This window comes from Anopheles darlingi, chromosome 2 (assembly GCF_943734745.1).
Source record: "Anopheles darlingi chromosome 2, idAnoDarlMG_H_01, whole genome shotgun sequence".
In the NCBI taxonomy this organism is placed as follows: Eukaryota; Metazoa; Arthropoda; class Insecta; order Diptera; family Culicidae; genus Anopheles; species Anopheles darlingi.
Genome location: NC_064874.1, coordinates 60,598,007 through 60,623,886, shown reverse-complemented (window position 1 = coordinate 60,623,886; position 25,880 = coordinate 60,598,007). Strand labels below are relative to the sequence as shown.

The 25,880-nt window shown below is 47.6% G+C and overlaps 4 protein-coding genes across 4 annotated transcripts in view; 2 read left to right on the top strand and 2 right to left on the bottom strand.

The window, feature by feature from the left end:
- LOC125948048 (CD109 antigen) overlaps positions 1-18,140 on the top strand; it is a 30,601-nt gene extending 12,461 nt beyond the window's left edge. The window contains exons 2-9 of the mRNA XM_049673685.1: positions 11,313-13,161; positions 13,220-15,628; positions 15,702-15,888; positions 15,966-16,357; positions 16,443-16,636; positions 16,706-16,880; positions 16,959-17,064; positions 17,137-18,140. Coding sequence (XP_049529642.1) covers positions 11,347-13,161; positions 13,220-15,628; positions 15,702-15,888; positions 15,966-16,357; positions 16,443-16,636; positions 16,706-16,880; positions 16,959-17,064; positions 17,137-17,351 — 5,493 coding nt within the window. The 5' untranslated portion in view covers positions 11,313-11,346 and the 3' untranslated portion in view covers positions 17,352-18,140. The remainder of the gene's footprint in view (positions 1-11,312; positions 13,162-13,219; positions 15,629-15,701; positions 15,889-15,965; positions 16,358-16,442; positions 16,637-16,705; positions 16,881-16,958; positions 17,065-17,136) is intronic.
- Positions 18,141-19,279: 1,139 nt separating this feature from the next.
- Positions 19,280-21,428, bottom strand: LOC125948054 (geranylgeranyl transferase type-1 subunit beta). The gene is made up of 3 exons (XM_049673693.1): positions 20,914-21,428; positions 20,378-20,846; positions 19,280-20,303 (listed from the first exon to the last, which is right to left on the bottom strand). The coding sequence occupies exons 1-3, from the start codon at positions 21,021-21,023 to the stop codon at positions 19,776-19,778; spliced, it is 1,107 nt and encodes a 368-aa protein (XP_049529650.1). The 5' UTR covers positions 21,024-21,428; the 3' UTR covers positions 19,280-19,775.
- A 358-nt stretch (positions 21,429-21,786) lies between these two features.
- Positions 21,787-22,749, top strand: LOC125958954 (probable 39S ribosomal protein L24, mitochondrial). The gene is made up of 2 exons (XM_049691737.1): positions 21,787-21,976; positions 22,049-22,749. Exons 1-2 carry the CDS (start codon positions 21,881-21,883, stop codon positions 22,709-22,711), a joined length of 759 nt encoding a protein of 252 aa, XP_049547694.1. The 5' UTR covers positions 21,787-21,880; the 3' UTR covers positions 22,712-22,749.
- A 102-nt stretch (positions 22,750-22,851) lies between these two features.
- Positions 22,852-25,011, bottom strand: LOC125958938 (UDP-glycosyltransferase UGT5-like). Its single transcript, XM_049691735.1, has 2 exons — positions 24,739-25,011; positions 22,852-24,662 (listed from the first exon to the last, which is right to left on the bottom strand). The coding sequence occupies exons 1-2, from the start codon at positions 24,989-24,991 to the stop codon at positions 23,131-23,133; spliced, it is 1,785 nt and encodes a 594-aa protein (XP_049547692.1). The 5' UTR covers positions 24,992-25,011; the 3' UTR covers positions 22,852-23,130.
- Positions 25,012-25,880: the final 869 nt, after the last annotated feature.

Genomic DNA, 25,880 nt, shown 5'->3' with positions numbered 1-25,880 from the left:
TCTTCCGCGGCCGCAGAACGGGAAGATATTTTCCCAATTGTTGCTGTCACGCATTCTGTGTCTCGTGCCACGCCGAAACATCGATTGTCACTGTGTCGGAACATGGAAAAAACGTCAAAACAAACAGCCAACCGCGCAGCGGCCCTGTGGTGTGGTGTGGTCTAGGACTATTTGGAGTAGTCCGTGGTCCAGCCCCGGAGGAGAGGTATTGTGCGGCTCTTAGGAGCACTTTTGGGAGCCAGCTTGGGCTGTCTATTTTCCCCCTTTTCCGCGAAGGATATATATTTATCTCAATGAGGAAATACTAATGAAACCGACGACAGACATAAGTCGTAGGTTGAGGAACCTCGAAAAAGAGGAAGGAAATCGTGGACGCACACACACCGATCAGTGTCGACGATGTATTGTGCGATCGCTGATAATGCCTGTGGAGAGAAGTAGTGCGCGAGCCGCGGTTTTAGATTTATCGGCCTCTCGTGTACACATATCTTGCGTCCCTTTTTCCTTTTGGTTGCCCGTGAACTTCAAGGCATTCTTCAGAGGGAAGGCGAGCGGTGTTGCGTCGTCTTCTTCGACTGCTGGACCCCACGAGGTATTGATACCTAGCAGTGGGATTCGAGGCCACAAGAATTCGTTTCATTCTAAACCCCACCCCCTCTGCTCTTGACGTGCGTAGAAAAGGATCGAGATCTCGAATTACCACCATTTCAACACCCGCGGAAAATGTGTGTTCCTTTCCACTGCCACGCGGTAGTCCAACGGAAGAATGCATTCTTCTTCGGTGTCGAGAGACGATCGCAAAGATCTTTTTTAAAATCTTTTCGTCTCGAGCCGGGCGCATGCATTCTACTTCTCAGCGTCTACTTGTTGCCAGCTGCGCTTTCGGTCTTATTCCAGCGTCTTGCCCAAAGATTTAGTGCTTGATAGGAAGGAGGGCGGGATCGTCTCCTCTGTGGATCAGACCACAGATCGATCTTCGTTCTTCAGCACCTGGAAGAACAAATCCATTAAAACCGAATGGTGGATGCCGAGGTCTGGTGCATCGCAAAGGGATTGAAAGTAATTGCTCCAACTGTGCGGGGGCTCCCTTCACCAGCAGCAACATCATACAGAGCGGGTATCCAACTATACTCGGTACTTCGACTCCCGGAACGAATTTGTCATTTCCGTCTAGCGGGAGGGCAGCACATTACATATTCGAGGCTGTGCTTGTCACATTTCACTGAAAGCGAAAAGTGCATATCGTCGGTCCGGGTTCGTTTAATGGTTTTTTTTCCCGTTTCCATCCGAATGGGTTTCTCACTCAACTCCAGCACCACGCTTCTGTGCGCCACTCCACTGTGGCAGCAAACACGTGACTCTCGTTCCCCGGGTTCTACGCTGACCCTAATTACCCTCGAGTGAGGAAGAACGTTGGGACTTGGGAAAGAGCAGAGAGAGAGAGAGAGAGAGAGAGAGAGAGAGAGAGAGAGGGCACCCTTTGGTACAAACACCGTTGCCGCAACATCATACATATCCGGTAATGTTACGTGCCGCTAGGTCCTCCTCCCCCTACCCCTTCCCTGATATGGGTTCGTTCACTTTTTCTCCCATAATTTGGTGGCGCTTGGAACGCGCAGAGTGGCGGCTCTCCCCCCCTTCTAGGATAGATGCAATCAATTGAACATAAAATTCTCCCCACGCGCGCGTGTTTTCTGTGTGTTTGTGGGTGTGATGCAGGCAGTGCACTTTTCGGTCATCTAATTCCCTTTTTTTTATCTACTTTCTCCGTTGCAGGTGCGTAACGGCGCGTTCCTTACAGGTCATCGGATCGGATCGTGCCTGCGTGCCCGTGCGGTGGGTGCTCGCTCTGCTCGCTGTTACGGATCATTAAATGGAGGTTCGGCAATTAAGCCATGAATCGGCTACACACTGGCAATGGGACAGAATCCACCAATCGACAGCTGTTGGTCTGGAATCGATCATTTGATCGTAAAGTATTCTATTTCGGTGCTCAACATTCGCCGCCGGGGGAGTTATCCATCTCATTACAACCGCGCCACACTCGCACGGCGGCGCATGAACGAATGTCTTCATTATCATCGAAACGCGCATGTTGTTCAAACTGAAAAGGAACATCTAGATGGATTTGTTCAAAGAGTAACGAAGCGGAACAAACAGGCGTCTAAATCTCAAACTCTGCTTCTTTGAGCGCTGTCCTCGCAAACAGTTGATAACCACATGTGTTTTTGTTTTTTTTTTTAATACTATAATAACCAATGTTCTTCGACAAGCTTATATGATCATAGTTATGTTCAATTTTTATGTCCCTATCGCCGCGACATGCCTGAGAGCAAAAGTAGTTGTCACGCCTAATTGTGAATTTATGGATGCTCCGAAGCGGACACATGCTTACTCATCATATGTGAAAAAGCATGAAAAACACGAAACTGAACATCAAACAATCAGTAAAGGATCGCCAGAAAAACAACAACGGAATTGCAACCTCTAGAACACACATGCATTCTCGTTCTGGTCATAGATGCTTCACCGTGGCAAATGTCGTTCACATCGCGTCCGGCATGATATGCTGCTCTAGGATGGATAGGTCATGTAGTTCGCTCCGCTGACGTGCAGCATTGTATTGTACGACTCCAGCACACAAGAGAACGTTCGCGTTCGTGATCAATTGTTATCAAGGGTGTGGTCCGTTGTGTGTTCTCTTCAAGTTAATTCTTCTTTACTATAATAACCTTAGGGACGGAGCCCGCGTATCGCTAATAGATCAATTAGATACCCAATGCAATGTGTGGTCTAGACGAACTGCTATGTAAAATTGGTTTTAACAAACGAAAAAAAAAAACCTGGACATGTTAAACCACAAAAGCGAACTAAACACAATGTGATCGCTGAACCACGGAAAGATGATTGTCGCGTGTTTGTTCGCTTCAAATTCTAAACCACACCACCGCACGCTACTAAACCAGTATTGTTCAGTTGTCCAGTGAAGTGTAAAATGTTAATATTTCATTTCCTCCAGGAATAAGAAGTTTAGCACAGGAAGGATGTTGTATGAATTTCCGGCTACAATGTGATTGAAATCGTATAAAGCATCACACATATTATTATTTGCCTTCGTGCCAATCGTTGGTTTGGAAGATGGTAGCAACATATTTGCTCCATAAAAACCGAATTGGAACATCGGATCTGCTAAATGTAACGTGCTGATCTGCGACTGCCCCCAGGGTCAGATGTTTTATGGCCTACATATAAACATGTCACCATTTTTGTCCGCTTTCGCTCTCGCTCCGTAATTGCATCCCCTGCATTACAGTAGGCAGCATGATCACTTTGGGTTACTATGCCCTAGCCTACTCTGCTCTCCGACGCCTGGTTGGCATCCGTTTGTGGCGACACCCTTAGGGCACATTTCGATTTTTGCTATCAAAAATTGTGTCAAATCCATAATGAAGAACCGCAATTTCATCTGTGTGAGGATGATGGCCCCCTACTCGCCGGGAATGGCCATCGTCGCCTTTCTCAGCACTCCCCCTGGCTTCCACTACACCTCCACGGGTTTAGCTCTGCTAATCTAATTTCCACGATTTTGTGAGTGATGATTAGATTTTGCGCACACGAGGGGTGGCGCATCCATATGATTTAGTGCTGGCGAATATAAGCGGTCCTCTGTGACGGGGGATGAAGGCCCTGTGCGTTGAACGTATCTATCCACCAAGGAAGGAAGGAAGGAAGGAAGGAAGAGCGACGACCGGAGTGCGTCGGATCCGTTATTTAATCACCATCAGACGAACCGAATCGTTCTCGAGTTCCTGCGATGAAGCGGAGAAAAGTCAGAGCCAAAGGGAAAAAACAGGGGGACGGTAGTTGCATTAATGTTAGATTGTGCCGCTGGAAAATGCTAATCCTCTGCCGTGACACCGTCGGCCCCTTTCTCCGGCGGTGGTGTGCATGAAAATGCCCCTCCGGCCTTCAGGAGGCGGCACAGCCCCTGGTGAGGACTTTAAATGCCCGAGGAAAGTTAAGGTTTTCGGGCCAACCGCGCCCGAAGCCCGAAGGGAACGGAAATCGTTTGCCAAACTGCAATGATGACCGAAGCTAAGGGCACATCGGGTAGTTCGAGAAAGAGAGAAAGGCCTCAGGGGTTTGTGTTTTAAATTTCCAATCATCGCATATCAAGTGTCTCGATTCAATGGCCCGATGGCTTTTTCCAACCGAGCCTTCGGGGCGTTTTCATTTATAAATGATGTGGTCGACCGACGGCACGCTGGCCCGGTCTAGAAGCCGGCCGGCTACCGGCACACATAACGTGTTAGTGAGTCGTTTGCCTTCACTTGAGATGAGCAGACTTTCGTTCGCTGAAACGCCAGCGTCCCTTTCCGAGGTGGTTATGAAATATTTTACAATTTCACTCTTAAGCCCCGGAGGTAAATTGGACACGGGCGAGAGAAATGGAGCAAATTTGCTTAACACAACAACAGCCAAGCATCTTAATGCCTAATGCCGTGCGAAGAAGGGAGGGAACGTTGTTATCCTTAAAGTTTAATCAACTTTCATCGATAAGGGAGTTATAGTTATAGCAGCAGGTACTGCAGAAGGTCTTTGCTCTCGTAATGAAACGAAATTGTTGTCAATTTATGAACCAGAAAATGGACTGGAATTCGATATGGAATTATAATGAAAGCAATGGACCTAATGACCATTAAAAGTATTGCATAAAAGTTTAATATTGAATACTTGTTAAAAAATAATTAAAATTAAATTGAAGCTGCAACATGTTCGTCAAATATTTTCATGTAAGCGGAATTTCGCTCGCATAAAGTAACTTTAAGGTGTCCACTTTGATTAAAGAGTTTGCGACAAAAGTAAATCAAAAAGTTGTTTCCCTTATTAATTAAACATGAATTCTCGCATTAAAATCGGTGGCTCCCCTGACATCAACCTTTCCATCTAGTGTCTCGAAAAGAGGTCCTTTCTTCAAAGTCTTACGAAGTCCAATGACAAGACTTAAAGTCGAGACAAAACTAAACCTCGTTTTGTGCACACCGGAAACGCTTATATTATCTTTCAGTTCAAAACACGAATGAGACACGGATTTTAATTAAATTTCCTCTCGTATCCCAAGAGATCCTCCCGATGAAAGTGGCCAACAACAGTTGTGAAAAACTACGCCTCGATTGTTTGTGTGTATCTGTATGTTTACAGAGCAGAGGGTTGCGCTATGATGGGCCTTCCTCTCCCCGGGAGACGAATCCGTAATGCGGAACGAAAGTCACGTTCCTAAATGTGATAAAGATAACAGAAACTTCAAACAGAGTTGGTAGAAAACGAAAACAACAACAGCAGACACACAACACAGAGGGCATGAAATGAGGCTGGAGGAATGGCATTTTCATTGCCATTTTTTCATGATTTGAGCCGACGGCGGCAAAAAAGGCGAGTAGAAAAGGACATTGAACTTTTCCCTCCCGGATTTTTTGGATGAAATTCTGGCCAAAGTAGATTCAGTGGCAAAAGCTAGGGAACATTAAGGATTCAACTGTTTTCGGTGGCCACGGAAAGAGGAGACAAACGCCGCGAACGGTCATGGTGTAAAATTTATGGAACCCAACAACGCAATCGCGCGCCACGAATGAGCAACGACTTCTTCTGCCATCATTCGATACTCCCAAGGTGGCCCTTTGGGGGGGGGGGGGGGGGGTGGCACTTTCCTTCCTTCCTTTCGATTCCTTGTACGACTTTTGGACTTCTGGTTTGTGTTTTAGCCAAGCAGGTCAAGTAGTGGTCGAACTTTAGGAAAAGAACGGCGTAGAGGGAGAGTGTGTCGTATCTTTGGTTCCATTTAGGTGGGTCATGAACAACACTAGGGGCCATCAAGGCACCGAAAACTGTGCCACTAGTGAGTAGCGTGGGGCGCGTGCGTCTTATGATTAATATGATTTCGGGCGCCCATTCAATGGTTATTTGCTAAGAGCTGGAGCTCGAAAAGATCCAATCTAATAGCTTGTTTGTCGCCATTTTTCTGTCGTTATCGTTAAGGGTAATCAGCTGCCCGGTGGTGGAGTTCATTTTATTATGTTTTGTTATGTTGTTTTCTATGTTGTTTGTTCTCTCGTCTTCAGTAAATCAACTAAAGATCGCTCAGAATGTTCTTCTAAAAGTCAATCCTAGGGGCTATAATTGAACCAATTCCAATGCGCTTCCTCACCAGCCGAAGGGAAATATTTACATTTCGTTGATCTATAAACCTCAACGTCGTCATCCGTACGCACCTTAATCCATCCTCCCCACCAACACCACTTCCGTGTCGGTGTTGGACGATGGATTCACCTTCAGGTTGATAAATATTCATCCAAACCACGTCAAAGCTGTCTGCTCAGCATGCAGCGTGCCCGGTTGGTTTGAACAGGCTGCTGTGGCTGCGGCTGCGGTGATGGTGGAGTGTGCCGACTGATGGACAGACATCGCCATCACCCGGTACCACAGGAGCAGGGAGCTACAAGTGAAGTGGAATGGGAGAGCGGACCTCCCGGTGGTGGTGTCCAGCTAAAAGGGTTCACATCCGAGATCAATCGAGAGCAGCAGCTCTTCAGCAGCAACCACCACCACCACACCATCTTCCTCCAATTTGGCGTTTGTTTATGTTATCGTAGTAAATTATTTTCACCAAAAACCATCCAATTCCTCCTACACTCCACGTCGATTGGTCGTGGCTACTGCTGCACCGCACCGATGGAGTCTCGTTCCTAGTTCCGCTTTTGGTTTGAGTGCGGCACACGACGATGCAGTTCATATTTTTAGAAGACGATCATCCAATCTGCGTTGCTGCTCTCTGTCCATTATTTTCGAGCAGCATCAAGATTGTTGCCCCAGCAGCTGGACACCCTGCTCTGGTGGAGGCCAAATGTCTTGGTCTAAACGTGCACGAAGCACGTGTACTCGGGGCGGCGCATTGCCACGCTTTCGCTTTCGTGCGGAAAAGCAAGATTAATTTATTGCAACAATCCTCCACCCTAGCTCATTTATTATTTAACATTCCCATCCATCCATCCATCTGGGTAGAATCGGTGTGTGTGGAATAGACTTTTAAATCTCCATCCAAACATGCGTTCGTGGGCATGCATCTCAACAGAACCTCAGCGGATGATCGCTAGTAATCCTACTGCTTGTTGCACATGTGTTCGCTTCCGAACTCGGAAGGGATGGGTTCTAACCACCAACCATGCAACAAACATACGCCCACAGTCGAACTCGTTCGCTCGCACATCTGTTGCAAATGATGCAGCTGACTTGGTTGTTACTGGATGGAAACCGTCCAGAAACCGGGGGAACTGACTTCCGCATGTCTCAAGCCACGCCAAATTGATGTTTTGTTGATGAATCTCGCGATCAATTATCAACCCCTGTGCTTCTTTATTTTGCTGTCTAGAGTAAATATTTTACAATCTTCTTCGAAGCCAATGAAGGACGCAGAAGAGGAATGTTTGAAATGGATTGTGTGAAATACGATCGTTTGGAATGCGACGTCGGTGGAAGGGTGTATCATATTTATATTCCTTATCCACGAGACGAAGAAATGACGCTTCCTATGCATTCCGTTTCATTTGTACAGATAATACAATCGGCTAGTTGATGCCCTAGATCTGTCTTGATCAGTCGAGTGTCTTGATCTTGATAGCAACCATTTTTTTTTTTTGAGGAACTTTTCCCAGTTGTCCTATGTAGTACCGCAACAGGGATCAAATGATCCGTTCTTCTCGATCACCGCCACCGATAGGAGGGGGATGTCTGGATAGTATCACGTGTTTGGTGGCTCCGATACACAAGTGGTGCAGCATCATCCGTGTGAGCATAAGAGGTTTCTCTTTCCTTGACCGAAGCGAGAGTACAACACGCGTCGCACAGGACAGAAAACGACGCGAGACGAAGGCGCGTTACAAAACCGACACGAACCGCTTGTGTACTATAAGTATAGGAAAGCGAAAGTAGTGAGGAGCACTCGACTCGCCGGCAGACAGCCGACCGTCTTCGAGATATGGAGGATGCTGGTGGGATGCTAATGATTCTCGTTTTTTCCCCCGTTCCTTGCGTGTTGTTGCCGCAGCTGCTCGCTCGTTCTCGATCTCGTCGAGTCTCCTAGACGATCGCGCGCTCGGTTGGAGTACATGAAGATTGGGAAAACATTTGTTTGAAGAAGCAAATGAGATGGGTATGTGGTGTCCCGCAAAGACCACACAATCATCATCAGCGTTGCTTCAAGTAGGACCCAAAACATCTGAAATTGTTTCAATTTTCTTCGGATAGCTGTGCGCGATCGGTTTTCCCCACGAGAGCAATCCCAGGATCAGCAGAGACCGGCGTCCAACCGAACGACCGATCGGCCAAAAGACCTGACCACCGACCGCAGCAGAACGAGAAAGAAACGAAAAAGGAATACAGTGTGGTGTCCGATGTCAGGAAAAACAAACTTCAACCCGTGTCCTCTCAAGCGAGGCCAGGAAAATAGATAACATTACTCTTTCCAAACCGCAACTGTGATCTAGAGGCGATTTTCTAGCCTCTAGGGGCCAAGTGAAAACAGAGAAGAACGCGACCGGGGAGGACCACCCAGCTAGATAGCGAGAGAGGGCGTGTAGCGATGGTGATGGTGCCGACATGTTTTCATTCTGCTGTACAAATATGTAGATTCTTCCTTTCCGTGCTTTTCTCTCTCTCTTTTTCCTGTCTGCAGTCAAATCAATCAAATGCAGTTTCACGCCAGCGGTTTATGGCAATTTCCGTTCCCTCAGAAAGTCATTTCTTGCGGTTTACAAATCATGAATGACGCTACCATGTCAGGGGGGGAGAGCAGCCAGTAGTGTGCTCTCCAAACTCGCAGTGGATTGATCATGCAACAATAATATCATGGTTCTATGTCATGTTCAACAATGATGTGAAAACACGAACCTGTCGACTGTTGTCTGGATCGAATACATCAATGGAAGTGGAGTGTGTGTTCTATTGTGAAGAGGACCGTACGAGTACCGTGTGGTCGACCGGTTCATGGTCATGGACGCATACCGCTTCTGTCTGTCTCTGTCTCTGGATTAATGATGCTATATTCGTTCCTTTGAGATCGGTTTGTTGGTTCAAAATAGATTTGAATTGTTTAATGTTGATCTCTTTTCCAATTCCGATCTCTTAACACAGGATAAATATGAAAAGCTTTATCGATTGTCTATCAAATAACACAGATATTCAAAATAATGTAAAACCATTAGATCGGATACACTGTGCCTCGGAGTCTGATTGGCTATACCGGTACCATAATCCTCTCATTGAACGCGAAAGTGCCACTTCGTTAAACTCATAGCACCGTGAAATGGAAGTGTCACAATTTTGCTCCGTTTCGGGCCGGCTTTTTATCAGCTTCCACTTTCCTGGCGGCTGACTGGCGCTACCATAAATTTCCCGCGCTCGCAACGCTGCCGTTAAACCTTTATAATCCTTGCTATCGGTTTTCCTCCTTCCCAATGACCTTCAGCAACGGCAACCACAGAAGGGTACAGAACGGTTTGTATCGATTTTTCCCTTTACTCTGGAGGTCGAAGCCCTCAAAGGGGCTTTTTCTCAACCACGCAACCGAGAATGGGAATGATTTTCTGCTAGATTAACAATTATTATAATTCCTTGGACCCTTATGCCCACAATATATTGAAATTGAGGAGCAAAACTGTTGACTCGCAGTTGCTTTCTAAGGTGAATGGGAAAATACTTCAGAATTGTGGTTTAAAATTCGCTTAAATTAGCCTAAAGCACTACCGTGAATCCAGTAATGGCCGATGTAAATCAAAGATTCAATTTGCTGTTGTTTCCTCCGCCACGACGCCGAACAGCAACAGCCATTCTGACACGGTTTACCAACAGTTCTCCCTCCTGTTACCACCCAACCATGATAAATTCGCATTTCCATACTCCAACGAAACGAATAGAAGGGAGCGACAGAGCATCATGCAGATAAGAATCTCGGCTCAGCACGTTTTTGTCGTTTTTTTTTTCAGTTAAAATGTGAACTTTCATTATGCAAAGAGAAGGATTTAATTACATATCCGACACATGCAAAGTGAACGGCTGGCCGTTTTGCCGGCGTCGAGATGCCAATGATAGTGTGGGTGCCGTCGCCATGATGTGCTCCCGCTGAAGATGTGGAGCGCTTCGACAGATTGAAAATCCGTCACTCCACTTTGGCGCCATGATAAACGATCGCTCTTCCCCCACGGTTGACTCACGCAAATTGAGGAGGGGCACAGCGGCTCCCAGGCTGGGCTAATGAGATGGTATGTGCAAAATGAAGCCGACGGAGTTGAATGGCCGTTGAGGTTCTTGAAAGAGTTTGGTTGAAGTGGTTTTGTGGGATGGAAATCACAGACTATGACTCTGACTATAATTTGTATCTGTTAATAACAAGCGTCTTTACGGTGCTGTGACATTGTCTGTTCCCACGAAAATATCCTAAATGTTGGAGACCTTCTCATGTTCCGTCACCGCGTGATTGATGATTAAGGAGTGGTCGATGAGCAGTGTTGGTTTCGGAATCAAATTGTAATTAATTTGATTAATGGTTCTACAATGACGATCCTTTTGCTAACGTAAACTCTGTTCATAAAGATCCTAACGTCATAATAATCAAAACTGTCTCTTTTTGATGAAAATATGATTTTCACATCCTCGTTGGTAAGTTCATTCCAAACATGGACAGCTAGTAAGTACACTAGTAAAACTATCCATAAATGAGCAACATCATCGTAATCATCATGATCGAATGATAGATACCACCTGCTGATGTAGGACGCCGCACGAAAAGTGCAACATGTGCGTACACCATTATCGATCCTTAAAGATATTAATTTGATGGCACCGTTGTTAAATCCGGATCGAAAATAACGCCCCTTTGTTTGTTGCCAGCCAAGTACCAGCAATTGGCAGAAATGCTGGCCGCTTAGGGATATCCAGCGTGTTCTGACCATCCCTTCGACCCTTCGGTTTTCATGTGCCTCCATGGTACTTTACAGAAAGAGACACATCTGGTTGGAAAGACTGCTGAGAGCATCTATTATCTAATGGATTATTACGCCGAAAGGCATATCCTATCTCCTGCGCAAGGCGCGTTAAACCGTCGTACTATTGACTACAAATTTTGGTTATAGATATAAATTCTTAAGTTAATATAACTTCCATGTCTTTGTTGGCCCTAGAGACATGAAACTGATATCTTCAAACATTTCTACATTATCGCTGTAACTAACTTTTATTCGTATCTCTCTTCTGTTTTGCAGAAAATCATAATACGTTGCCAGCGTCGATTGTAAGATGAAACCCGGCAGGCATCCGGCCTATTGGTCGGGTGCAGCAAGCACCCTGCTTTGTCTGCTACTTTTGTGCCAAACGATCGTCCTGCCTTCACGTGCCCAGCAGCCACAAGCACAGCAACAATCGAATAATGATGCGACCCGATTCGGCAGCAATCCACAACAGGATCCATTCGGTCGACCGTACAATCCAACCTACCAGTATGACCCGAATGCACCACGAACTGGTCAGGGAGGCGTCGGCACTGGTGGAATTGGCGTACAGCCAACGTCCGGTACCAACTTCTACAACAACGACCTGAACAGTAACAACGTCAATAACCGCGATTCGAATAACATCGACAATCGGTATGATCCGATCAACCGGAACGTTGTCTTCCAGTCGACGACACCCCGCGATTACTACTTCAATCGCCAGACGACGCCCCGATCGCGGATTAGTGTTAATCGTAATTCCCTCATCAACGACTATGCGGCCGGCAATCCGTTCAACCAGGGCATCACGTACTTTATCGTCGCGTCGCGCTTCGTACGCCCCGGTCAGGTGTACAAAGTGTCGGTGTCGGTGTACGAGTCACGCCGCCCGCTCAGCATCCGTGCCAGTATCTCGCGAGATGGCGTGGAGATGAGCAGTGAGACGAAAGAGATCACGGTCGGTGTACCGGAGTCGCTGCTGATGCGTGTCCCACCGACGAGCGTGGTGGGTGAGTATAAGCTACGGATCGAGGGTTCGCACGATCGCGACTTCGGTGGCTACGTGTTCGCCAACGAGACGAAGCTGATCTTCTCCCAGCGCTCGATGACGATCTTCGTGCAGACGGACAAACCGGTGTACATGCAGGGTGAAACGATACGATTCCGGGCCATTCCCATCACGACCGAGCTGAAAGGATTCGACAAGGAGATGGACGTGTACATGCTCGATCCGAACGGACACATTATGCGCCGTTGGTTGTCACGTCAGTCGAACCAGGGTTCGGTCAGTCTGCAGTATCAGCTCTCCGATCAGCCAGTGTTCGGTGAGTGGAAGATTCGTATCGAGGCGCAAGGCCAAATCGAGGAAACTGTCTTCAACGTGGAGGAGTACTATCAGACCCGGTTCGAGGTGAACGTTACGATGCCGGCGTTCTTCTTCAACACGCAGCGCTTCATCCATGGGCGCATTATGGCCAACTTCACGAACGGCACCCCGGTCAAGGGTAACCTGACGCTGAAAGCAACGATCCGTCCGATCGGCTGGTTCAATCCGCAGGCCATCAACCAGATGAACCGTGTCGGTAATCTGGGACGTTTGTCGAACAATGCCAACCTCCTAAACGTACCGTACTATCAGCAGCGTGGATATCAGGATACGCTCTACAACAATCCGCAAAATACCTACACCAGCCAGCTGAACCGTGAGCAGACGGGCAGTGCAGGTGTTGGATCCGGCATCGATGGACAGCCAGGGTACGATGGGCGCTTCTCGTCGTCCTCGGGCAGCTACCAGGATTCGTACGTCATCGAGCGACATCTGAACTTTGACGAAGAGTGGCCCTTCTGGATCAAAAAACCGGTCGAAACAGACGCCCAGTGGGACTCTTGGACGAACACATACCGCGAAAGTTTACCGTTCCTGCGCTTCTTCAACGGTAGCTACGAGTTCCGCTTCCCAATGTCGGAGCTGGCCCAGCTCGTACCGAATCTGGCCGGCATGGAGATCCTATTTACGGCTCGAGTCGGCGAACGGTTCTACGATGAGATCGTCGAAGGTTACTCCCTAACGCGTGTCTATAATTCATCCATACGAATCGCGTTCCTGGGAGAATCGCCACAGGTTAGTATTGCAGCGGTAGCAAGCGAGAAATCAGAAGTTAACGATTTTTCTTTTTCAGGTCTTCAAACCATCGATGCCATTTACGGTGTACCTGATCGCGGAGTATCACGACGGTTCGCCACTGCCGCTGAGCGAATACAACCCGGGCCGAATGGAGGTGACGGGAACGATCGATAGCCGTTCGTCCGGTGGACGGAACACGCTCGAACCGCGCGTACTGCACATGTCCGAGAAGGCCGGTGTTTGGGAAATGAAAATCGATCTTCGCAACGATCTGAATCTGGAAAATACGAAGCAAACCAACGAGTTCCTGAACGAGATTCAAACGATGCGCCTATCGGCCAACTACATCGATCCGTTCGGTGAGCGAGCATCGACGGAGCTGCTGCTGTTGTCCCACTATTCACCCAACAACCACAACATCAAGGTGTACACGAGTACGACCGATGCTAAGGTGGGCGAGTACATTACGCTGCACGTGCAGGGTAATTTCTACCTGAAGCAGTTTGACTATCTCGTCATGTCGAAGGGCATCATACTGATCACCGGTCACGAGAATATGGATGGTGGTGTGAAGACGATGTCGATCACGCTGAGCGCTGAAATGGCACCGGCAGCAACGATCGTGGTGTGGCACATTGGACGCTACGGAAAGCTGTTGGCCGATAGTCTTACCTTCCCGGTGAATGGTATCTCGCGCAACAATTTCACGGTGTACATCAACAACCGGAAGGCGCGTACCGGTGAGAAGGTGGAGGTAGCGATCTACGGAGAACCGGGCTCGTACGTCGGTCTGTCCGGTATCGATAATGCGTTCTACACGATGCAGGCCGGTAACGAGCTAACGTATGCTAACGTCATCACGAAGATGCTGTCCTTCGATGAGCACACCAATGGTACGTTCAAGAAGACGTGGGTGTCACACGAGGGCGATCCGGATGAGCTGGTTTACTATCCTGCTTCAACGTTCGGTATCGATGCGAACCGTACTTTTGAGTATGCGGGATTGGTTGTGTTCACGGATGGCGCCGTACCGATGCGTCCATCAGCATGTGATCGATCGCTTAACTATAGCGAGTGCCTGAATGGGCGCTGCTACCGGAACGATAAGCGTTGCGATGGATATATGGACTGTGAGGATGGTACGGATGAGGCCGGTTGCAATGTACGCAACGAGACACTTCTCCTTGAGTTCCGCAAATATCGCTTCAATCGCATCCTGCGCCAATACCAGAACGTGTGGGTTTGGAAGGACGTAAACATTGGGCCACATGGAAGGTACATCTTCAACCTGGAGGTACCACAGGTACCGGCTCTGTGGGCCGTATCGGCTTTCGGTATCAGTGGATCGCGCGGATTCGGCATGCTTCGTCGTCCGATTGAGTACGTTGGCATCCAGCCGTTCTTCATTAACGTTGAAATGCCGACCACATGCCACCAGGGTGAGCAGGTCGGTATACGAGTCGCCGTGTTTAACTATCAGACGGTGGACATCGAGGCAACGGTCGTTCTGCACAGTTCACCCGATTACAAGTTCGTACACGTGGAAGAGGACGGTATCGTGCGATCGTACAATCCGCGTACCTCGTTCGGCGAACACCAGTTCTATATCTATCTGCTGGCCCAGGATTCGACTAACGTCTATCTACCGATCGTACCGACACGGCTCGGTGAGATCGAGGTAACGATTCACGCTTCGACTCTGCTCGGAGCACATCAGATCAGTCGACGGTTGACGGTGGAGGCTGACGGATTGCCACAGTACCGCCATCAGTCGATTCTGCTCGATCTGCGTAACCGTGCCTACCTGGTGCACTATATGCATGTAAACGTCACCGAAACGCCCATCATTCCGTACGAGATCGATCGTTACTACGTGTTCGGTTCGAACAAGGCGCGCATCTCGGTGGTTGGTGATGTGGTCGGTGCGATCTTCCCAACGATGCCGATCAATACGACCTCCCTGCTGACGCTACCAATGGATGCGGCCGAACAGAACATGTTCAGCTTTGCGGCCAACTTCTACACCATCAAGTACATGCGTGCGAGTACCTTGCGCGACAAGAAGACGGAACGGGAGGCATTCCATTTCATGAACATTCTCTACCAGCGCCAACTAAGCTACCTCACCGAGGACGGTGCGTTCTCGTTGTTCCGCGCCGATTGGAACCAATCGGCACCGTCTGTCTGGTTGACGGCCTACTGTGCACAGGTGTTCAGTGAAATGGCCGGCCAGTACGAGTACGAGAACTTTATCTTCATCGATCCGACTATGATACAGAAGAACATGCAGTGGCTGCTGCGGCACCAGAAGGAGGATGGTTCGTTCTGGGAGGTTACCTGGTTGCCCGATCGAAAGGCAAACAGTTCCGGTTACTTCGCTCGCAATGAGTTGGTGCGCGAGAAAAACATCACGTTGACGGCGCACGTGCTGCTTACGCTCACCACGGTGACATTACCGTCCGGGGTAAGTTACGACGACGCGATCTACACGGATCTAACGGAAGTCGTTTACTGATGTAACCTTCCTTCCATTTCAGAGATTGGCCTCTAGGGTCGCATTAGCACAGCAGCGAGCCGTACAGTATTTGCAGAAGAATCTAGCCTTCATTAAGGAGTCTGGCTCAACGTACGAGGTAGCGATCGTAGCCTATGCGCTCATGATAGCCAAAGCACCTAAGGCGGAGGCAGCATTTACGATGCTTTCCTTCAAGATGAGATCGATCGGTAAGGGATCTAATATGCTCGAATGTTGTGTGTGCAGCAGACATCTTATCCTTGCTTTTGCCTTCTTTTCAACACAGGTGAATTTAATTACTGGGGTGAAGATGAAGTGCCGTTACCACCAACAAAGCTTGAAAACCAACGCTACTTTTCGCTGCCTCGCTTACCGTACAAATATGATTCGCTCAACATCCAGACGACGGCCTACGCACTGCTTACGTTCGTGTCCCGACAGGAGCTACACGTGGATCCTATCGTAGCATGGTTGAACGCACAGCGCCTAACGGATGGTGGCTGGGCTTCCAGTCAGGATACGGGCATAGCGATGAAAGCCCTGACCGAGTACAGTACCCGTAATCGCGTCTCGAACGTTACGCAGTTAGCTATCAAGGTGGAAGCTACTTCGTTGCCCGGTGAAACGAAACAACTCTACATCACACGCAAGAGCCTCGCTCAGCAGCAGTTCCTGGAGGTAGAGTGTGCAAAACACAAAAAGATTCACCGTGTCTAGGGTGTGCACACGAACTGTTGGCTAACGTATTCGTGTTCTCTTCTAGGTACCGAATGCTTGGGGTACGGTACGAGTCGAGGCTACCGGTGTCGGTTACGCGATCCTGCAGATGCACGTCGAGTATTCGGTCGATTCATACAAATTCCAAACGCAACCACCGGTACCGGCATTCGATTTGACGACGCGTACGATCTTCCACGGCAGAAATCAGTCGCATATTAGCTACGTCATATGTCAGAGGTATGATAATATCGGCCATTCCGATCGAATCCAATCCTTCAACATTGGATTTTCTTTTCTGATCGACAGATGGACCAACACGGATGAATCTATCCGCTCGGGTATGGCAGTGCTTGATGTGACCGTCCCGACGGGCTACATGATACAGCAGCAGAAGCTAGATTCCTATATCCTCAGCCAGCGTGTTCGCAATCTACAGCGTGCTCGCTTCCAGGAGCGCAAAGTGTTGTTCTACTTCGACTTTGTAAGACATCCTAGTGGCGAAAGCCAAATTTATGAGCAAATAATTAACGTCCCCGCTATTTAAATTTCCTCTTTTCAGCTGGACAATGAGTACGTTTGCGTAAACTTTACGCTGGAACGCTGGATGCCTGTAGCTAACATGTCGCGCTATCTACCGATACGAGTTTATGACTACTATTCACCAGGTAAGTCCGCACAACTCATGATTATGATCGGTTTATCTCAGACTTATCATGTTTATAATTTTCTCTCCTTAGAACGATTCAATGAGACGATCTTCGATTCCCTTCAAACGTATCTGCTTAACATCTGCGAGGTGTGCGGTAGCTCTCAGTGTCCGTACTGTTCGATCTACAATCTTGCCACGCGTTCGCCAATTTCGGTTGTACTGATGCTGCTGACCGGGCTAGCGATCGTCGTGCGTCACTACCGGATAGTGCACCCGAATGGTTGGATCTTCTGGCAGGACTAACACGCTTATACCTCCACGCTCGGCGGTTACAAACGAACGAAAGGTGTATAGATGCTTTTGCGAAACTTTTTTTTAAATTTCTGTTTAAGCATAACGTATGCTGCTGTACGTGTCTTCGAGAGCAATGCAAGTAATGTTTTCATAGAAGCGAACCATCGTGTGGCGCTTTCGTAAAAACGTGAATGTAAATATGAATTCTTCCTCTTCAGTAAGCATCTACAAAGAATATCGCTTGGATAGGAAGCATTTTGAACGTTGGTTGGAAAGAACTTTCCATAGGATTAGCTCACTGTGAATCTGTTACGTCCATGTTTTAATTTTTGAATCTCTTATTATTTCGTCCATTTGTATGACTAAAAACCTGCTAGCGTATAAGTGAATTAGAATGAAGGTGTGGAAGAGAGGATGTATGTTCACATATATCCCGTCTAGAGGACTTTCTTGAGGTGTTTTTTTTATACAAAAGAAGAGGAAAAGCCAGCAATAAAATTAATGAATCGTAGAATTTACACACAAATAGCAAAAAAGGGAAATGAAACGAGTGATCGCAGAGGCGTACACATTACCACCAGTAGTAGTAGAGCAGTATCTTTGCCGACGAAACAAGTACTGTGAACGCAATGAAGCAATCACTTCAAAGACTAGTTAAGTTCACGATTCTCTGTTCTACGAAAATGTAGCGTTAATGTCATGTTTCTTTTCATCAAATATTTCTTGTTTAGTTCTTCTGTTCTTGGAATCTCATGTTGACCGAGCGACTAGTTTTGCCACTTAGGAACTTAAAGAGTTCCTCTTTTTAAAGAGAAAAGAGTAGCATCTTTTTTATACATGAAGCTAAATTCTTCTTTCTGTTCTGAAGGTGTTTCGTTATGCGGCATGGGGGATGATCGTGTGTTCCCATGAGAATGCCACGTAATGTTACAAGAATTAGCGAAGGAAATGTTGTGTTCAAACAGTGTAATTGAGCAATCAGCTTAGGGGGTTTGTGTAGGCGCTTCGGATTAGCACACGAACGTATTAACGAACGAATGATACAAATTGTCAAGGTGCCTTAGCGTGTGTCGTCGTCGGTCGTATTTTACAGCTTAACTCTAATATGCACGCAACGGACCTCATTAAGAAAACAAATCGTTCCGCGACCCCCTCACAAGCCAAGAGTTTTTGGAAGGCTTTTTCATTATGAATCATCTACCAATTCAATCTCGGGGTTAATGATTTTTCATATCATAGGAAAAGAGGAATTATCAATGAAGAGCATGACTAGCAGAAGACAACAGCGCCACGCGAAGATGCGCTGAAGATTGTATTGTATTGTTGACCAACATGGGTCAGATCATGGGAGATATGGAAAACTGAAGCAAAAATAAACGAAAACGTGTAGCTCAACAACTTTAGTGTAGCCGGACTTCCTCAATGATATACGAACCGTGCCCAATAGGTAAGTAAGTTATTCCCATTCATCAGTTTCAAATACGTACTCACGTACGTAAGTGTGCTTCCTAAGATTGTTTCCAACGAGACCGGATGGTGTTAATTCCCTCCCTGTGATAGCCTACAAGCTTGGGATGATCATGATGCATTATTGTGCCTTCTATGATGGAGATTTTCTTCATCACTAAACACCATCTAGGGCTGTCGGTAGGTAGTTAACCTTAATCGCAGTGCCGCATCAATAAAAACGTGACCATCAGCCGCTCATATCCCATACGCTAAGTCCTATGCGGTCCATCTCAGGGCTGTCGATAGCTGAGCGGCGGAGCAAGCTACCTCCCGCTCTTATCAGCAAATAAATATAATAGACTGCCTCGTCCAACAGCTACGTGTTGTTTGAGGTACGTGTTTTTTCGTCCAAGGGTATAGCAGCTGTTGTAAACGTTTGGTTTTCTCATTGTTACAGCAAATCGAGACAAATGAGGGCCTGAAATTGATGACGATTTTACTCTAAAACATCTTTATTACACGATCGCCGAGCATCTCTCCTTAAGCCTGCTTAAGCACTAGGGGTTTCTTTTTGATTTCTTATTAATACTTTGTTTGCTTCTGGTTCTGGACCGCAGCCACTGCAGCAGGCGGACGGTACACAAAGGCCAGATGCAGCAGCAGCTCCGTTACACGGTTATCTACAAGGTATCCTAACATGAAAACAAACGATTTTTTTAATGTGCCAATGTATTCCACCCATCGCTAGTGTCGACAGAGGGCAAATTGGTCGGCCTAGTACCCCAAGCTGAAAATAATAAATACACATTTTGTACTCCACTACTTTCTCCTTTACTTTCATGCGATGAAAACGATGAATTCCCCGGCGGTGTTAACTCAACACTAAAACACAGTAACAAAAAAAAAACAAACGTCCTATGCCTAATCTCTAAATGTGCGCTTCGGTGTTGGCAGAGCAGTGCACGACAGTTCAAACTCCGTGTTCTACTCGATGTGCAATGCTACCTCACCATTCGTACACGCGTGCCCATCCCGCTCGAGGCGCCATTGACGATGAAGGTCCTGTAGCCGACGGTAGGCACGCTTCGATATGTTCAAGCTCGGCACAACCTCCTGCAGACCGGGCTCGTTGAGGAACGATAGGCCACAGAGGCCGAAGTAGGTGTGGAATGGGTCGGTGTACGCTTGGGGCCATTTGGAGAACCCACCGACCGTGGTATCCTGCGTGGACAGCACGTAGTCACGATTATCCTTGAAGCTGGTCAGCTCGAAGGCACCAAGTATCTTGAGTGCCGCTCCGATCCAGAAGGCATAGCACGTATCGACCGGTTTGTTCGGTCGCCCCTGGAAACCATCCTGCTGCCGAAACACTAGCCATCGAATGATTCGCTCGCGCACATCCGGCGTCAGCAGGTGCAGCTGGCCGCTCAGTTCGAGTGCAGCGATCGCACAAAACGTTGTGCCACCGTGGGACTCCATCTCAAAGTGCTGACTAATGCCGTAATCGTATCGCTAGAAAAGCCGGAATCGGTATCAGTTTAGGAGAGAACCGCTTGCTAAGACTCATCGAGTCGTCGCGCTCTTACAATGCTCTTTAGAATGTAATCGGCCATCCTCTGCCGATCGACGCGTCCCCAGTCATCCAACATGGAGCAGATGGCCGCGGCACAGTACACGAACCGCATATCGTGCTCACTCCCCTCGATCGTCGCACTGAAGCTGCCATCATCCCGCTGGACCGCCGCAACTCCCTCGATGATGGCTTGCCGGTTCAGGCGAGACAGATCATCACCGAGTGCCACCAGCACGGCAATGCCGGTGTACGTGATCGCTAGATGACCCCACCGGTACTGCTTCAGCCCACAATGGGGCGGTGTTCCGGTAACGTTGAATGTACTGGATCCCTGAAAACCTCCGGCCGATGGTTCATCCGGTCTCGGAATAACCTGCAGTTTGTAGATCCAGTTGATGATGTCCTGCTGAAAACTGTCCGGTAGCAGATCGAGCGAGTTAAGTACATCCAATCCGCTGACGGCGAAGAACGCGATCGTTACCCTAAAATGAGAGGACAGTCGTATCCGTTAGTACACCAAGCTGGATGCAGGAACAGCGCTTCTGTTACCGTGTGGAATCGTGTGAAGCCAGCCGCTCGGGCAGAATGTTTAGGAAGCGTTTAAAGTACTTGGCGTGCTTCTGGTATTCCACTTCATCGCCATCGACACTTTCGGCCATCTCGATACCCAGCAAAGCACCCAGCTTCCGGCAAGGTCAACCAGTTTGAGCCGATCCGCGACGTAACGCAGTGGAGGAATTGGGAGCCAAAGTGCAAGCCGGAACACCGTAATTCAAGGCGAAACCAAACGTGCGAGTGTGGAAAGGGAAGACGAAACGAAAACGAAAGGAAACAAAGGCCAAAAACGGACACTCCTGGTTCACGGGGTCAGCATTTGGGGACGTAGATAGAGCCGAGTAAGCACCGGTTTGGGAGAGGGCGGTTGTGTTCGGATCAGGCGGAGAATCCGGAGTGCGGGCTGATTACGATAAAAAGGAAATAACACTTTTGCCGTTGCCGAGATAGACCGCGAGACGATTCATCATCGCCGCTGGATTCTCGCGATTTTTTCCTCCACTGTAGCACCACCCCATTAACAAATGTATGCAACCGGGTCTCTTAACGCTTAAGCGACCCACCGGCAGAACAATTTCGGGTCTCTTAAACATTAAAAGACCTGGTTGTATACATTTTGTTAATGGGGCACTATACGAGTGGCCATCAAGCAGCTGCTACACGAGCGCAGTTTGAACAAAACTTCGCATCCTTCGGTCGTCCCCTTCTTCAGGATATGCAATTTCTCTTGGTTTAGTTACAGTTTTTTACAGTTTCACAGTTTCCTCTCGTCAAAAGGGCAAAATTTATGGCTTTCACAGCTATTTGGCATCTTGGTTGGAATTATCGCAACACGTCTAGCAGCTGCTTCAGGACCGAGAATTGGCAGCTGTCAAAACACGCGGTTTCATAACAACAACAAAAAAACCGGACCGGGAAAAGGATAAGGAAATTTAAGCAAAATTTAGAGGATACGGACACCATGCGACTCACCGGCTCCGTCCTTCAGAAGGTTGGCGAGTGGTCCAAGAAGTTTGCCAACTTCCCCGACTCGTACGTGAAGCGTTCAATGGAGCAGGTAAATTCGTAGCTTAATCCGGTGGTTCTCCGGAACGCAAAGTAAAAGGTCCGGCATTCCCTGTCGTTATAGGTATACTGGAAGACACCTCGCGGTAAACCACAGTATCTGCCACGGACGGTCGAGCGGCGCAAGTTTCGCTTCACGACGAACCGGCCCTGGACGGGGCAGTTCCGGCAGCAGAACATGCCGGGCACGATCCGGAAGAAGGTGTTCCTGGAACCGATCGCCCAGTGGAGCTTTTTCCGTGGCGATCGAGTGGAGGTGTTGGTAGGCAAGGACAAGGGCAAGCAGGGCATCGTCAGTCAGGTGATACAGGAGCGCAATTGGGTGATCGTCAGTGGACTGAACTGCCATCTGCGCAAGGTCGCGGACGAGAAGGAGTACCCGGGCATCATGATCAAATCTGAGAGCCCGCTGCTGGTCACGAACCAGGTGCAGCTGGTTGATCCATCTGATCTGCAGGCGACACCGATCGAGTGGCGCTACACGGAAGACGGTGAGCAGGTGCGGGTGTCGACACGGACCGGTCGCATCATCCCAGTACCGAAAGCGAACGAGGAAACGCATGATTACAAAACAAAGGGAACATACATCGAGCGGGAGAAGGACACGACGGCGGACGTTGTGAAGGAGATCACCTTTCAACCGGCCCTCTGTACCTTCGAGATGGACGTGATGCGGGAGATGGGCATCGAGGAGGATCGTGTTCCACACAAAACGTACTGGTATTGAAGCTGTTAATAGTGGATGATGAATATAAGTAGTAGTAGATGGAAAAAGTTCTTTATTCAGTAGTTGTTAATCAATTCCGAACAACATTCACTGACCTGGAAGTCACTGGTCCTTGTAGCGACGTTGGTAGCGTCGTTTTCTAGTAGCATTGTTTGGCGGAAAGTAGCAAAAACTGCGAAAGAAGCGTTTCGTTATAGAGAGCTAACATTTTTGAGATGAAACATCAGATTTTATTTATTTCCGTAAAAGTTACATTCAACAGACTTCAAGGAACAAGTATTTCTTGTATCTCCGTCTTTTTTAATTTCATTTATTTTATATATTCAATGAAACTTGACGCTGCAAAAGGCTGAGGCAAATAAAATGCAGATCAAGTGTTCAAAATTTAAAAAGGATTGGTCCAGTGATGGTTGATGCTACTATGAATGCTTGCTTAGCAAAAGATATTTTCGAATCGGTTCAATCGGTTCATAACCTTGGAGATAAAATAAAGCACATATGACACAAACAACATGTAAATATGTTCGCGACCTCTTAAATTTAGGCCAGTAGTCATTATAGAGAGGGCATAAAAGAAGCACAAAGTACATGATCATATCATACATGTTATACAGGAAGAAAAGTTTAACACAAATGGCAAAAACAATCGGTAAATATTTTCGCATCCTCCTCAGTTTCTGGCCGTACAAAATGTAGATAATGTATGATAGAAGCAAAGGGTATATGACCATATCATACATATGGTACTGGAGCCAGGTCAGCTTGACTGCGTGAGATTTGAGGTGCTGTGCACCCCGATACCGGGCAACGTACTCAATCCAGTAGATCGCCGACTCCATCGGATCCACCAGCGTGTCGTTAAACAGCGTGGCGATATGCCGGGCTTTCTCCCTGTATTGATCGTTCTCGAGCATACGCCGTATTTTGTACGCGAACGTTTGCTCCGTGATGTCGGCAAAATTCATTCGCTCCGCGAATCCGGCCAGTATTGCACGATCCGCGTTGCGCTGCTGATCGGCAAAGAAGGGAAAGAACAGCGTTGGTACACCGTGTTTCATTGCCTCGAACGTTCCAAACTGGCCACCGTGCGAGATGAACAGGCGCACTTGCGGTTGTGCCAGAATATCGTTCTGAGGGGCCCACTTTCGTATCAGCACGTTCGGTGGTGCCTTCTTCTGTAGGCTTTCATCTTCAAACTTCCAGATAACACGCTGTGGCAGCGAGCCAAACACGTTTAGGATCGCTTGCCGTTTATCAGCCGGCATGACCGCACTTTGCATGTAGGCACCGAGCGAAAAGTAGATAACGCCGTGTTCGTCCGCACCCTCGATGAATACTCGCAACTGCGGGTCGAGCGGCTGCACCGGGCGAATATGCGCTCCACCGATATCCACCAGTCCACGAATTGTAGGCCGTGGACGATTTAGTACCGGATGGCTGTTGACGAGAATGACCGAAATTGATTTCTCCAGATTCACGATATCCGGCAGCTCACGGCCCGTCTCACTGGCCCAATCCGCGAACGCCTTCTGAGCTATTCGGTTCTGCTTTGGTAGGTAATAGTTCTGCCGGTAGTACGCATCATACATCGAAATATACAGATTGTGCAGACGTTCGGAGGTAGACATATCATCTTCGTAGGAGAAGATCATGTGCGGCACGAAGGAAAGCGATGTACGTAAACCCATGATGCGATCGAAGAAATCCGAATAGCCGTAGGTGCTGATAGTGACAATTGGGGCATCGTACTGGTGCGCGAACATGAGCCAGCTCTCCTGGAAGAACTGTTCGGCGATGATCAGGTCGAAGGTCAGATCGCGCCGAGCGATAAACTGACGCACCGGATCCGACTCGAGCCCATGGCGACTCGTATTAACACCCAGATCCCAGTACATGTACAGCTTCTCGAAGTCACTCGATTGACTAGCGGCGAACAGCGCCTCCACCGGAACTGTGGAACAGAGCAATAGGCTTGATAGCAAAGGGAATCGTTTTGCGAACACAATTAGGTTGCACTTGGCACTTACAAGTCTTGCGGATAGGGTACGGTGGATCGATATAGACCTCGGTGTAGTTCGGTGGCGCTGGTTCTCCGTACTGGAACGCGGTTATACACGTCACCTCGTGGCCACGGCCCGCTAGTTCGCTAATAAAATGCTTCATCATGAGCCAATGGCTGGGGCCGGGAAACGGAGCCAAAAACAGAATTTTGTATCCATCACTGAAGGCGACTATGGCCAGAAACGCTAAACTCAACAGTATTAGATGCCGCATTTGCATTGCCGAATTAGTTCACTGAACGCTGATGACTGAACAATGCGCGCTCGGGGACGCTTCTAGCAAACCTTCTAAGATGCTGCTTGTTATCACCAATTGGATGATAAGATGCTAAAAATGCCTATGTGTACGTGCCAAGCGTGCACATTAATGGACGTTACTTTAGATTTCGGGATTCATATTTCAAGCACACCAAAGCGGTGTGATGCTATGCAGAGCAGCGGTCAGTCGGTCAGATTTTATTGTTAGGTTGTTTCATAAGTAATAGCGTTTTTTACTATACAGAAGGAAATGACTACATTATTAGCGGTTGCTAGCAAAGTTGTAAATTTATGCTTTTTGCAGAGATTTGCTGTTCGGTTTAGCTTGCCTTAGGAACAAAATTTGCACATAATTTCGTTTATAATTGTGTATATGGTGTTAATTTCAATATAGAGTACCAAAGCGAGCATTTTCGACACATTTTACTTTACTGCTTTTGCGAGAAAAAAAAAACCGCCTCACATGTTAAAAAAAACAGATGAGAGTAATAGGGAACCATTAAAAGAATGTTTTTATCATTTTTTTCAGCAAATGCCGTTCTGGAAAAAAATACTCAAAGATGAGCAACGTTCAAGCCGACCAAATGAATTTGATCTGGTTGAAATCAAGACATTAATCGAGGCATATCGCATTATGATGAAGATAGGTTAAACATATTAACAATAATAAGCAATGCGACATATAAAATTTCTTAGAAAGGTAAACAGCTTGATACCTCAACTTTGACCAAATTAATTCATTTAACAATCAACATTAACGCTTGTGATTTGCTTTTAACGTTATAAATTTGATATTTTTTTTTTGCAAATGGGAATTTGTAAATTGCAAAAATATCATATTCCAGCAGGAC